A 16,044-nucleotide genomic window follows, 5' to 3' on the forward strand; every position below is an offset into this window, starting at 1 on the left:
CTTATGACTCATTTTAACCAATTTATAGTGCTCATAGAGGCAGCATAATTAAAACAGTCATGTGGCGGGGAAATGGGACAACTGTAATTGAAAAACCAAAAAATAAAGAGAAAAACAAAACAATCATAAATAAAAATAAGCACTAAGTAGTCACTGTCTGGAGGAAAATTAGGAAATATAATTGAATCTCATATTATGAAATCTGTTTGCCTAAAAATTTTTGACAATTTTTATTTTGTGTTGACACATTTAGTCTATAAGTAAAGCCAAAAATCACACAACCTTTGAAAAATTATAAAAAAGAAAATAATAAATACCTTTAGTTCAAAACCTCATTTTCCTTTGTTTTTAATGCTGAATTCTCAATATATAAATGTAACTTATTTAGTTAGTAATTACTATCTTCCTTAAATATACACAGAGAAAACAACACTCAAATTCAGACACAAAGAAACATACACACATTCACGTGTACATGTTGACTTACTAAATTATAACTTCTCGAAAAGCAGGCATGCTTTATATCTTTCACAGTAACAAGTATATCATTAAGTTAATCAGATTCTATTATGAAGTGAATGCTGCAGAAATCAGATATTTTTCTGCTCATAATCTATATTATATGAAGACATCTTGCTTAATATATTTTTTTTATGTTTTAACATCAGATTTATTTGAGGGGAAATAGTCCTAGCTATGATTGCTGATCAGTGGATACTTATTATTGTACATTTCTGTTCTTTCAATGAAGAATTATTTATCCCTAATTTGTCTTCAAAATATTGTAAACTTTTATAAACTAAATGAACACTATATTGTTCACAAAATGCTAAGTAGCTGCATAGTGATATAATACACATTTACTTAGATTTTTGGAATAATGTATGAAATGTATGGTGATAGATATTTCCTAACAATATATAAGACTTTAAAGTATTTTTAAATGTGTTTTCTTATAATGTAATAAAGTTAAGTATAGAAAAAAAATGTATAGTAAGTATTAAAATAATGGTGAATATATCATTTCTTCAGACTCTTATTGCTGGCTACTCAATTCTGTCCTAAATACACGATTTTTTAAATATAAGACTAGATACACAATAGTAAAAATATTTTTTAAAGGTACAGACACACAGAAAACCTAGCAATTTTTAGAAAAAATGAAGGTAGGGCTATAAGTCCTGAAGAGTCTGGATGTTAAAAACGATAAAGCAGAAAGTAAATTATTAACTTAGTGATTAATGAACTTACCTTTCCATAAGTCATCAGCTTTCTCAAAAGATTACACTTCTTTCATTGACTGGCTAATTTATGTTTCTTAAATCAACACAGGACCAGGGGTTAGGCTACTGGTTCTATTTATTTTGTGAAATAATTCTGCCTAGTCACCTATGACTAGTATCTCAGCACAGATACTGTATCTTGAGATACACTATATTCAGAATTGACCCTACTATTTCTTGCCTGAAAAACTGAGGTGAAATGTAGACATATTTAAACTTGATTGAACAGTAAACTTCGGTTCTTTCTAGCTACACAGGAAAAGAGCTCTGCTCAGCGGATCACTTATAAAAATCTTTTGATCTACACTGAAGTTAACCACTATCATCAAAATGTTTTGTGGAGACTATGTAAGTATAATAGCTTTTTCTGTAAAACTTTCGTCTTTTGAGATTTAAAACTTACAAAATTTCATTTGTGGTACTTGACATTTCAACAGGAATATTGGCATTTTAATTTATTTTATTAAATTTTTAATTAGTAGGTGCTCAATATAACTATTAAACAGTTAATATTATTAAACCTCAAATCCATGCTAATATTAAAGTAATATATTATTCCATAGATGCAATTTAGTTATCCTTACTTTCAAATTCTAACTGTAAGAATTAGAATTATAACTGTAAATTCTAATAAGATTTTTTAATCTCCATATTTCTTTCTATCAGAAACTAAAACTAAACATGATTGCTAATTTTTAATTTAAATTCATGATCTCTTCAGAAAATACAGTTTATTTTTAAATAATCGACTGTTGAATTTAAGCAGTGCATAACTCAGGTTGGTCATTTCATTTCTTTTTCCTTGTCTGAATCATTTTGATCCAACTTCTCTAAGTTTCACAAACTTTCGAAGAACCAACACAGACATTGACTTATCTAAATACACATTGTTTGAAAAGATATCCAATTAACATGACCTTGGAAATTATACCTAAGTGTTCCATGTATAGATAATTTTTTCAGAAATCTATATTATGAAAAATGCTTTCAGAAAGCTTTTTACTTTATGTAAAAAAATACAACACAATTATTTGGCTAAACTTTGGCACAAAATAATATTATTTCCTTATTTACAAGGTAATAATTACTGGACATTTTAATTGACTGATTTTATTTTTCAAATTAAATATTAGATGAGGACCTAAAATGTGACTACTTTCCACCACTGTTAAGAATCTTAATTTCACCTTGAAATTTCAGGATCTTGTTGGCAGTTGAAACTTCTCATTATTGTTGTCAGGCAGTTACATTTCACAACAGAGAAATAAAATTCATTAGGTAATTTAGGCCCATAGAGTAAATTATTTAATTTGTAAAAAGCCATATAGTTTTCTCTATTTCTATTCACTCAAGTATAATTATTTGGAAATTATTAATATTATAGTCTATGTGCTATGTATATCTTACATTAACATGTATATGCTAATTTATCAAAACATGTAGAGGATATTTAAATTAATTTCAGGGATTATTAAAAATTGCATAAGATTTTAAAGAACTGTAATTATTTGCTATGCTTCTGAAACAGATAAAGAATATCAGATATTAAAGAGCTGCATTTAAACATACCTAAAATTTATTTCATTTTACTCATCTATATCAGATTAAACTTTCTTGGGTTTTATGTATTTCCTCAGCAGGTTTTGAAGATAAAATGATTTTACATAATCAGTGTTATCATATTTTAGAGCAGTTATTTATTATCTCAAGACATATGGCCTAAGTGCTTAGAATTTGATATTAAAGAGATCAATATTTGAGGCCAGGTTCATCTGTTTAATCTTCATTTTGGGTTTGGTGTTCTCAAGCAAAAAAACTTGTTTTTGCATAGACAAGAAAGCAAAAGTTCTTATATTATAATGTGGATAATAACTGATTGGGTTGTTTGTTAAAAAAAGAAGGCTAAGCCCTCTACTCAGTAGCTCTGACTTAATATATATGACCTCTGAATTTATATGCTTGATATAAATTTATGACAATTTTTAGGAGTCGCTGATGTAATTCATTAGTTTGTTACAGAACTAAAACTAAAATTTAAGTTAGTCAAGCAAGAGGAAAGAATCCCAAAAAAGTAGTTACAATTCTGTAAGAAATAAGCATATTTAATTTCTAGAAATATGGATTTAGATGGCCCGCCATGATTGAAGTAGTTTAAATGGGCTAGTTACATTAAGAACGTAAATTTACCTTTGATTCATAAATGTATTTTACTTATGTGCTTGACTGTAAGACTGTCTATTGAGAGCGAGATTTAATTAAATGATTATGGCAAGCCTGGGAATTGTTGTGATTTATTAATTACTCAGATATAAATCACCTTTCAGGAAGATAGTGTTCCTCTTAGATGGAGGAAATTGCACTGTAGAGCATTAAAAAAATAAATAAACCCAAGCTAGGATCCAAACACAGGCATTGCTTTGTTAATGTAATTCAAGGTAAAAATATACTGCCTCTTTTGAATATATGTGCTGATTCTTCTAATGAAATTGTTGGCTATTTTTGTCCTGTTAGTCATCAACTGATCCCCACTTTTTTGTATAGCAGTCTTTTATTTATTATAGAATCATTTATTTGGTTAGACCCTTTCTTTTTGCCTCTAAGTAAACTTTAATCTTATCCTTTTGCAACTTTCCTATTTCTATCATACTTATTCACCGATAGGAAAATGTTAACCATAGGAGTACTATAAGCAATATAACATATATCATATTCCACACTTAAATTAATATTATATATGTTACTTAAGGTAGAAAAACAATTATGAAAATGTCCTGCATTTTTTATTAGGAGCTTTGTATACCTTGTCTAATTTAATAGTCAAAGCAAATCTTTTTACAAGAATACCGCTTAGCATGCAAAGGTTTTGAAAATCTTCTTTAAGACACCAGATATTTTGCTCAGTGGTTTTACATATATGTTTAGTCTTGACAACGTTCAAAGAAAGTCTTCTCATCTCCATTTTTCACATGTATATGTTGAGGCTTAGAGAAGTTAAATACTTTTCCCAAGAGTGAAAAGACAGGCAGTGGTGAAATAGGGTCCTGCCTAACTCCAAGAACATTTCTCCCACAAAAATAAAAGAGGTAGAAGTGCCTAAATATGATGATTGTCCTGACTTCATATTATGAAGCAAAAAATAGAGATTTGTGAACTCAATTAAGAGATATAAAATTAGCAGCAGTATCTTTACAAAGATGCTCTTACTAATACATTTGCCCCAGAATGGCTCAAATAATAAAGTCAGACAATAGCAATTTGGGCAATGTCTAGTGTCGGCAACCAGACATTCTGCATTTTAGCCCAACTAGTATGGAATAAATGATTGGTGTGTAGCAGTGAACAACATATAATGAAGGAAGAGCACTTAGAACATCAGAAACCAGTCTGGGGTATTCTACCGAGGAGGGATTGCAAGCTGAGAAGACCTCCCATGGGAGCAGAGGCTGTTGAGCAGGTCAAATTTTTCTCAAAGCAGGCTTTTCCTACTGAAAGATGTTTCTGGGAGAAAAGGTTCCATACAAGAAATCTGACTTTGATTGTTTATCTGCAATATGACTTACTGAACAAATATTAATAAAAGGTTACTCATATTTTAGTTTGTTTTTTACTATCACAAGACTACATTGTCTGAACTTTACACACTTTGATTCAACAAAAGTTATGAATCATGCTGGTTAGGCTTCAACTTTTACTAAAGCCTCTTTTGAACTAATACATATTGAACTGGAAAAATTAAATGTAGTAACTTTTTTCCTTGAATTGATATGTAGGCAAGTTGTTAAATTTTTATAAACCTCCTTATACTAGCTACAGATTGTTTTTAATATAAGGGCTGGGCAAATATGACTCTAAAGTAGTAAACATACAATCAGAGCCAGGTTTACCCCATAGGATCCATATGACTGAGGACAATTTATGTAACACTTTCTGTACCTCAATTTTCCTGTATGTAAAATGAGTGTGATAATAGCATCTATAATGTAAGAGTCTCTTGAGAAGTGGTAGGTAAAGCACTAAGAATACCTGGAGCATAAATAGCAGCCCCCAAAAGATGATCCATTATTAACAATTTTAGTTAACAGTGCCAAATTGGAACATAACTCTAATTAAAAACCCCTGGAACTCCTTGTAGAGCTAAGCTTAAGTTTGTAACTATTACTAAGGTTAAGTTTGTGTATGTGTGTGTGTGTGTGTGTAGTTATTCATAAAATTTATAAATAAATTTGAGTAAAATTGTTTTATGAGTAGAAATATAAATATATTCTCTTAAACTCAGCATTATTTTTTTTGTATAAATAGCTCTGCCATGCTAAAAAAATTTCATAATCCCGCTTCCCTCAACACTTACTGCCAACTCTTTTTTATGGAAAAACTCCTCAAAAGTGTACTGTACTCATTACATCTAATTTCCCTCCTCCAGTTCTCTCTGAATAACTCCAATTGAATTTTCCCCCACTCTGCTTATAAAGATAAGCGATGACCTCCATGTGCCCGAATCCATGTCTACTTCTCATTTCTCGTTTTACTAGATATATGAGTGTTGTGTGACACAGTCTCCTTTGCCAGGAATGCCCCAGGGCTAATTTCTTTAAACTTCCCTCTTTCCTATTTATAACCACTCCTTTGGTCATCGCATCCAATATAATGCTTTTGAATGCAATGTATTCAGAGTCCTTTCTGAATTTATATCTCAACCTAAAATCTATGCCTGAACCCCAGATTCATATGACCAGGTGTCATTTCAGTGAGTGAAAATTCCATCTTTTTATTAGTTCAAGAAAAAAAAAAATTAAGTCAAAATTTAAAAACTGGATTTTTTTCTGATTCCCCTCTTTCTCTCACATCATACAAATTATCCACAACAAAACCTTTTGGCTCTACTTTTACAACATACTCATTATCAGACCACCCCTCACCACTTCCATGGCAACTACCCTGGTCCACGATTTCACCATCATCATTTCCCGACTCTCTGCAGTAGCCTCCTACTTGGTCTCTGCTTCCAGCTTTGCTCTCACTTCTATGTGTTATGGAGAAAACAGTGAATATGATTGTCAAAAACTGCACTTTTGAAACATGCATTCCATTGCTGTACAGGAGCCAGCATCATTCTGGAATTAGTCACAGAAACGTTAAAGAGGAGATGGCGAGAAAGCTTTTGGGTCACGTTTATAGGCTCTTAGAGTATTGTATTTTACCATAAGAGCATAAACAATAATAAAGCTTAAGTTTGCAGAATCATTTGCATTTTCCAAAGTGCTTATAGGATATAGATCACAGGCCTTGTGAAAGATAACACACCTTTCTCTCATACCTCTCTAGATATGTTAACTTCTCTTAATGCAAGACATTTTCAGATGATTATAAAATTACATGGCAAGTTACTTAGACATTATATTTCTACTATTAACATTAATACATGGCACTCATTTAAATGAGCAAAGGGTTAAACCCAGACCCTCTTCAAATTGATATAACATTGGAAGTTGTAAAACGTAAATAACAGAAAAAAATGCAGTTAATCATATTTCAATTTTATATATTCTAATTAATCAACCTGTTTAACAAACAGTACAGAAGAAAAGTTATATTATCACAAATCACTTATTTTAAAAACTACATATATATGTGTATATATATATATATGTTCTTAAAACCCTGGCTGGTTTGGCTCAGTGGATTGAGCGTCGGCCTGCAAGCTAAGTGTCGCTGGTTCGATCTTCCAGTCAGGGCACATCAGAGAAGGAAAACTCTGATTCCAAAAAACCTCCGCTGCCTTGCGGCATACCTCTTCAGGGGAAAGGCTAAGGGAGTAAACCCCGACAGAAAATCCGGAGCCGGAGTCCCTAAGGCGGTTTGACGTTGTAGTCAACACCGGCAACTGCTGCGGCGCACCTGAAGCCAAGCTGTATTGACTCCGTCTTTCCCTTGGACCCTTCAGCTGCGAAGAGAGGGGGGGTCTGCTGCATGGGCAACAGCAGACCCTCCATATCACCCTGCCCAGGCTCTGTAGCTTCAGCTTCACTGGAGAGGACACTCCAGCGTCATCGCAAGATGTCGATTCAACACGGGAGGAGACAGATACCGTGTCACTCCCGAGTCGGACTGCACAGCCATTCTCGGCGGTGCAGATAGACTCTTAAGAAGCTACACCATCGTCTCTCGAGACGGACGGCTGCCGACGAGTACCACTTCCTGGACCAACACCCCATAGATTTCTCCTACTATCAGAAACACCTGTAATCAGGAGTAGCTCAACCTGACTCACCAAAGAGGAAAGAATTACAGGAATTTTTCAAAGTACTTCAGAATTTATACTGTCAATCTCCCTGTCTCAGCTTCTTCTGGATTGTCTCCAATGAGCCATAAAACTGCATAGTTGTGTACCTGCCTTTCTCAGGCAAGGCACAGAAAAGACCACTTTTTTAAATGTAAAAAGTGTACCTGCTTTTTATTCCCCACACTGTTTCAACCTTTTTCAGAGGGCTTGGTCTTAAACTAAGAGCATGGTATTCACCATACTTGCTTGGACTTCCTCATAAGATTTCATATCAGAGACTGCCTTTACAAATTTAAACATGGTGTGTGTGTATATATATATGTATATATATACACACCCAAGTATCTGTTATGGTGAAATGAAATAAGCCAGTCATTATATGTGGACTCTAATGAACAAAATAAACTGATGAACAAGATAACAACAGAGGCATGAATACATAGATAAGACTGACTGCTGTCAGAGTGGGTGAAGGAGGGGGAACTGGATGAAAAATGGTGAAGGTATTAGCCAAAGAACAGATATGTATAACCCACGGACACAGACAACAGTGTGGTGACAGCCAGAGGGAAGGGGGAGTAGGAGATGGAAGGAAGAGGGAAAGGGGGGGGGGATAGTGTCAACAATAAAAATAAAGAAAGAGAGAGAAATAAGAAATGCAGAAGCCATTATTTTCCAGAAGATGAACTTTTTAAGACCCATTTTTTTCAGCATCTCATCTCATCACAACACGCAAATATGAACATATTCTTTCTCAATTACACTTTTATTTATGTTCCTAAGACATTCTGGCAATTTTTCTGGAAGGAACCAGAAAAAAAGTTAACAGACCATGACAAGTATGAGGTACAAAACATAAGAGTAAGTATAGGCTATTGTACATAAGATAATGTGTTTTATGTACTCCTCTTACGGATAAAGTGGAATCAACTTCACTCACAGCCTACTATGGATTGGTTTTTAATCTTTATTTTGTGTCAATCTGTAATTAAGCAACAGGATAACCCAATGTATTTTATCATCTGTTAATTGCAACACTGTGCTATTTTATTTTTAAATAAGCCAGAACTGAAATAATTTTTTAAATATTTCTCAAATGTGATAAAAAAGCACTCTAACCCCAACAGATACATTGTTCTAAGTAATGTATATTAGTAATGGTTTTAAAAAATATAAGATTCATACTATATTTTATAGTTGGATGATTCTTGTATTGTTGCCATCATCACAATAGTAATCTTCAAGAATTATTGTTTAATTCTTTAGAAATATCACATATATGTACAGATTCTTTTAAGCTTTCATTTAGCTGCCAGTTTCAAAATGTCATTGTTTTAAATGGCAAATAAGGAAACAGTCGAAGGCACCAAAAGACAGAGGCACTGGTACTTGCGGGCACACATACCTTTGGTACATTTCATCACCTGTTGTACTGACTGCTGTGTGTATAGTCAGACCTGTAGACTGTATATTAAAAAGTACACATTAGAACTGAGTGTAGCGTTCCCTTCACAGCCAAAAATGGCAGACTTATGAACCCTCAGTGATGGGTAAACTATTGGTTTTGAAATGAGAATGTTACAACTGAACCTATAACAACTTACTGACCAACAGAAGCTCTTCCAGACTCACTCCCCTACAGTTCTTGCTTCATCCCAGGTACCATGAACAGTGGGATGACTGTACATGGTCACGCCACCTTGTCCTACAAGATATTCTAATTTTGTGACTTCGTGGACTTGGCCTTTTTCTTATTTATAATACAAATTTGAAGTGATTTACATGTTTCAGACATGAAAATGGTTTCAGTTATTTAGCAGAGGGAAATAGTTATTAAGTAATAGCCATTCTTAGAATCACAGGATTACATAAAACTTGTCTGCCAATAACAATGAAGAAACAGATGGGTCAGCCTCTCCTAAAAGATACTGGAGCAAACCTTTATGATCTAGTTTTATTTCCTCTCAATTTCTTAATTCTTTTTGTATATTTAGAAAGTATGCAAAAGAAAATTTATGCAGTCTAGAATTTGATGTAGAAACTAATTTTAGAATAGGTGTAGTGAACTTTGTAGAGTGGTAAAGGGTCTATTGTATTTTTCTCTGCCTCAGCCCTGGAATTAACCACTTCTCCAAGGAGCCCTTATCCCCATAATTAAAAAATTATATTTAAAAACCAAAATCTAGATTCTAGGTGCACTCACTGTTACAGGGGACTAACTGCTAATATGCTCTTTCATATGACAAAGCAAAGAAATACATGCATATACTAACCTATATACCTGCATACATCTATTCTATATTTATTTCTGTATGTATGTATGTACATTTGTATGTATATGTGTATGTATGTATCTATATATCTACCATTCCATCTCTATCTCTTTCACACACACATCTATCTTCATATTGATACCTTGAGTCTACCAGTACCAAAATTTTAGCCTTCTGATTATAAATTCTCACCCTGTAAAAACCATGATTATCAGAATCTAAAATGTATGTGCTTATTTGTTCAACCCTACATACATGTGGATTAAAACGTGCTAAATAATAGTCCTGTAGAAACAATTTTCCCACAAGAAAACATTGTTTGGGTTCTTTTAGCTTTACAGTATTCAGCCAGACACTATTTTTCAAAGTTACTCAGGCATGTCCCTTCTCCCAACCCACTTTAATTTAGACAAATTGGTTTACTACAATCCTGCATTCTCTGTTTGGTTCTCCCTACATTATAGCCGATTTTGTTACCTTAAAATTATGAATTGTAAAATATGTTCTTGTGGTATACAGTTGTATGAAAGCATTCCTTACAGAAGACTCCCATCATCTGAAAAATTTTCCATACTTTCTGTTTATAGTTACCCATGACCCCAGCCCTCAAACCCTGGCAAATATTGATCTGTTTTCCATTCCTATAGTTCCACCTTCCCCAGACTGTCATATAAATGGAATCACAGATGATAAAATTTCTTGGATATGGCTCCTTTCACTTCATAATAGAAGGCATTTAATGATTATCCACATTGTTGAATGAATCAATAGTTTTGTCTTTTTATTGCTGAATAAGTAGTCTTTTGTATGGATGCACCACAATTCATCTATTCAGTCTGAAAAACATTTGGGTTGTTTCTAACTTTAGAAAGTACAAATAAGTTACTGTGAACATGCAAGTTCAGGTTTTTAAGTAAAGATCAGTTTCCATTTCTTTTGCATAAATATCTAGGAGTAGGATTGCCAGTAAGAGTCTGTTTAATTTTATACGTAACTGCCAAACTGTTTTTTCAAAGTGGCTATACAAAGTGGCATTCCAACCAAATAACATATTGCAATTGTATTTCACTGTAGTTTTACTTTGCATTTCTGTATATGTAATGATATTGAGGTTTTTTTATGTTTAGTTACTATACCTTAATTGGGAATGTGTCTGTTTAAAATATCTATTTTTTTTAAATCAGATTATTTTATTTTGTATTGTCCTTCATATATTTTGGCTAAAAGATCATCATGAGAAATGTGATTGACAATATTTTTCTCCAATTCAGTGACTTGCCTTCTCATTCTTTTAACTGTGTTTTTTACAGAGCAGACGTTTTTAGTTTGACAAAGTCTAATTTCCCTATTTTTTCTTTATAGATTATATTTTTGTTGCCATCAAAATAATTCTTTGACTAACCCAAAGTCATGCAGATTTTTTCCTATATTTTCTTTCAGATATTTTATACACATATTTTCATATAGGTCTATTTTTCAGTTTGGGATTAATTTTTTTTTGTATATTTTATTGATAATGCTGCTACAGTTATCCCAATTTCTTTTCCCTTTGCTCCCCCCCACCCAGCAGCCCCCCAGCCTCCACCTGCCCCCCCACATAGTCCAGGTCCATGGGTTGTGCATAAAGCTCTTCTCAACATTCCCCTGTCCAGTCTGCATCCTCCTACTATGCTTCTTAATTCCTGCACCATTTCCCACCATCTCCCCCCTTCCCCGTCCCAGCTGACCTCCCCCAACATGCTCCCTATACCTATGATTCTGTTCCCACTCTAGTTGCCTGCTTAGTTTGCCTGTTTCCATTCCCTAGCTTCAGTTGTTGATAGTTGTGATACTGTTTTCATTTTAATGTTCATAGTTTTGATCTTCTTTTTCTTAAATATGATAAGTCCCTTTAACATTTCATTTAATAATGGCTTGGTGATGATGAACTTCTTCAGCTTTACCTTGTCTGGGAAGCACTTCATCTGCCCTTCCATTCTGAATGATAGCTTTGCTGGATATTGGTTGTAAGTTCTTGCTTTTCATCACTTTGGATATTTCCTGCCAGTCCCTTCTTGCCTGAAAAGTTTTTTTGAGGAATCAGCTGACAGTCTTATAGGTACCCCTTTCTAGGTAACTCCCCTCTTCTTTCTTGCTGCTTTTAAGATTCTCTCTTTATTCTTAACCTTTGGCATTTTGATTATGATGTGTCTTGGTGTGGCCCTCCCTAGGTCTGGTTTGTTTGTCACTCTCTGTGTTTCCTGGACCGATATGTCCATTTCCTTCCCAAAATTAGGGAAGTTTTCCTTCATTATTTTTTTGCATAATTTTTCAATTTCTTGCTCTCCCTCTTCACCTTCTAGCAATCCTACGACTCCAATGTTGGCATGTTTAAAGCTATCCCAGAGGTTTCTAAGCCTCTCCTCATTTTTTGTTTTCAATTCTCATTTCCTCCTTCTGTACTGGTTGACTCTTTGTTTCTTCCTTGTGTTCCAATTTGTTGATTTGAACCCTGGTTTCCTTTCCTTTACTACTTGTTTCATGTGGATTCTTCTTCATTTCAGCCAGAATAGCCTTCATTCTTTCCCAGTCCTGTTTAACCTTGTCAGGTCTGTGAGCATCTTTATCACCAATTCCTTAAGCTGTGCATTTGTTAAGTTCTTTATCTCCTCATCTGTTAGGTACACTATCTGCTCATTGCTTAATTGTGTTAATGGCACCTTGATCTGCTCCCCGCTTCTGGGCCATACTTCTCTGTCTCCTCATCTTGACAGTTTTCTGTGTTTGCCTTTGTGATTTGGGTAGGAATGTCATACTTTTTAAGTTATAGGGGGCAGAACCTTAGGTATTCGTTAGTGCTGGCAACTCTTTCACTGCATTTTGGTGCTGTATGTGGGGGAGGGGTCTGAGAGGGAACAGTGCCGGCTGTCACCACTTTTCCATGCTCTTTCCCCCACCTTCCTGTACTAAGCAAGCTGCCTCCTTTTCAAGCCTGGTAGCTTCTTCCTCCACCCCAACCCCCACTGGCTTTCACAATCGGAAGCAATGTGGCTCTATTTTCCCCAGCACTGAAACTGCAAGCTACATGGTCTGGTCTGGGGCTGGAATCTGTCTGGTTTGGGGCTGGGATTGCTTCTTGGGTTTAAACTGTGTGACTGTGTTTTTTGCATGGCTACTGCTGGCCACACCAGCCCATTGCAGTCTCTAGCTGGGCTGCCACCAAGCACCACCCCTGCAGCCACTACTCTGCGCCTCTTTCTCTCCATCTTGGCTCCACCCCTCTTACCTTCCTGACTGATTATTTCTTCTTTATTTCTTTGCTGAACTTCCCTGTAGTTTCAATTTTCTGGATTTTCTGGGTTTTTTTTTTTTCTTTTCTTAGTTTTGAAGTGGTTGTAAATTCCCTTTTAGCTGTCAGGAGATGCAGTGTGTGTATTTACACCTCCATCTTGGCCGGAAGTCCCTGGGATTAATCTTTATGTATGCTATAAAGTATAGATCAAGTTTAATTTTTTATATATACAGTTTTTATAGCCATTTCTTGGCAAAGTGATTTTTCTCTAATAAATTGCTTTTACAACTTTGTCAAAAATTATTTGTCTGTATTTATATAGCTCTATTTCTAGATTCTCTATTTTATTCCATTGATCTATTTTTCTGGAATGTCTGTCAATTTTTCTCTCTCATTATTACTTTGGTTTCATAAAAATTCTTAGTATCAATTAGCATTATTCCTTCAATTTCATTTTTCTTTTTCAAATCTGTTTCAGCTTTCTAGGTCTTTTGCATTTCCACAGGTATTTTAGAATCAAATTGTCTAAAGCTACACAAAATGCTGCTGTTTTCCTGCAATGAAATGGCATATATCTCCATTTGTTTAGGTTTTCTTTAATTATAGTTAGCACTGTTTTGTTTTTGTGTCCCAAATATATATGCCTCTTTCAATTTCCTTATTGCACTATGATTTTCAGTAACATGTTGAAGAAATGGTGACAAAAATATAACTTTGCATTCTTCCTAATGTGGGATGGCCATGGTGGGGGAAGAAGGATGGAGAATTCAATATTTTTCCATTAAATGTAATGTTGTATAGTAAAATACAGTTGCAAAGTTTTTGTAAGTGTCTTTAATCAGATTTTAAAAGTTGCCTTCTCTTTAAACTTTCCTGAGAGTTTTTAAAATAAAATGCTAGACTTGTCAAGTGTTTTTTCTGTATCGTATTTTGATGACTGTATGAGTTTTCTTTTAAATTTATTAATATGATGAAATAAATTGATTGATTCTGAATGTCACATCAGCTTGCATTCTTGGGATAAACCTCACTCAATCATGCCACATTATTGTTTTTATATATTGCTGCATTGGATTTTCTTATATTAGATTGGCAGACCAATCAAAAAGGGAAAGCATAGATTTACTTGATTACAAATCAAACATGGAATTCATTTTAATGTAAAATAACTTGGAAACAAAATTGCAGGTTTCCTCCTCACTGTGTCCACATGGCAGAGAGAAACCCAGTTTTGTTTATAAGAATATCAGTCCCATCATAGTACTCCACCCTCAGGACCTCATCTAAATCTAATCACCTCCAAAAGTCTCCACCTCCAGTACCATCACACTGGGGGATTAGGCTTCATCATATGAATTTGGGGGGACCCAAACATCCAGTCTATAAGAGATATCCTGACTTGTGTATTACTCTCAACTAATTAAGTATTCATAAATCAATTCCACTCATAAAAATTTATAAAAATTAAATATCTACATTTTTGCAAGGTAAAAATTCTGAACATTTCTTCCTAATTAAAGCTTCTCTACCTCACCTGCTCCTACCAGCTTCCAATCAAAAACCTACATTAGTAAAGATGGCAAGAATGAATTTTGGATCCTTCTTTGGGTCAGTCCTTCACACCTGAAGGCAGTCTCACTGAGGCTTCTAAAAGTTGAAGAAGGTCTTTGGTTTTGTTTAACAGCTATTCCAGTCACTAATGCTCCCCGGCCACAGAAGATGCTTCTTTTGGGACCACTGCAGGTTTTTTAAATACCTCTTATTGCCAGTACTCTTATCCTGAAGTTTATCAGTCTGCTCTAAGAGTTCTTGTTACTCTTCCTGAAGGAAGATTTGGAACCAGATTCCTTCAAAAATGACATGACTAACTCTTCCGACTTGCAGCTGTCAATTGGTCCATAGTAAATACTCACACATCCTTTGCCCCAATACACTCTGGAAGTGCAATAAATTCTTAGAGTTCAGTGTATGGCTAAGTGAAGCCACCCCCTCACTTAAAGCAGCTAGTTAGCTGTGTAATCTCAGCTTTCGCCTCTTTCCAGCGTGAGTCCATTGTGTTCCCTGGACTCCATGACTACATATCTGATTCTTGGGGTGGTCTCCTTGATGATGTCACCACCCTTCACCTTTCACCTCGCTTTCCAAGGCAGCAGGAAGGTCTCACAGAACACTACCAATTCTACCCAAATAAATCTTTTCTACAATTTAAAATAGAACCTCTTCAACTCCTTTAAGCTGTGGAGTGGCTTAGAGTTATATAAACTGGTTTCTAGAATTTTCTTTGCAAACCCCATCTAGATAGCCTATCCTTCACTTTGAAACATGGATGCACTTGCCAGTGAGTTATAGCCTCAATGAAAACTAAATTATGAGGATACCAAAGTTAGAATATTACAGTGTCATATAAACATTAAACTTTCTGTCTATCAAATGAACATTTCTATCAACCCTCACTTTCCAGAAAGGAGATTGATATATGTCTTGCATGCAGCAATCCATAACTGATTCCTTTCCAATGCAACATATTTATTTGGCAGATATTTTCCCTTCAACATAAGACACCATATGACTGTTGGTGGATTTTAGCCCCTTTGGCTTATGCTCTCAAGTTGTGTAAATTATATAAATACTAGTACTACTTTAACTTAAACTCTGTTCATTTCTGTAGCTATCACATTTTTTAAATGAAGAAATGTGTTATAAAAACATTCCAAATACAATTTAAGGCAGAAAATGAAATTGTACTGGAGTACATATTAGGAAAATTTTAGGTGCATTACTAATGCTTCAGAGTGTAAACATAAACAATTGAGTATTACTTCAAACAATAAAATAACAAGATTAGATTGGATTTCCCTTTTGGAAGGCTGACTATCATGGTATTATTGTGTGGTTTGGCAAATGGCTGACAGACTATGTTGCAGATTAATATAAAAG

At 34.3% G+C, this 16,044-nt stretch overlaps 1 protein-coding gene across 1 annotated transcript in view; it reads left to right on the forward strand.

The window, feature by feature from the left end:
* Nucleotides 1–1,342: 1,342 nt before the first annotated feature.
* Nucleotides 1,343–16,044, forward strand: part of ANXA10 (annexin A10) — a 69,961-nt gene continuing 55,259 nt past the window's right edge. The window contains exon 1 of the mRNA XM_090288494.1: nucleotides 1,343–1,631. Within this exon, the coding sequence (XP_090144620.1) occupies nucleotides 1,614–1,631 (18 nt within the window). The 5' untranslated portion in view covers nucleotides 1,343–1,613. The remainder of the gene's footprint in view (nucleotides 1,632–16,044) is intronic.

This window comes from Furipterus horrens, unplaced genomic scaffold (assembly GCF_987537825.1).
Source record: "Furipterus horrens unplaced genomic scaffold, mFurHor1.1.pri manual_scaffold_10, whole genome shotgun sequence".
In the NCBI taxonomy this organism is placed as follows: Eukaryota; Metazoa; Chordata; class Mammalia; order Chiroptera; family Furipteridae; genus Furipterus; species Furipterus horrens.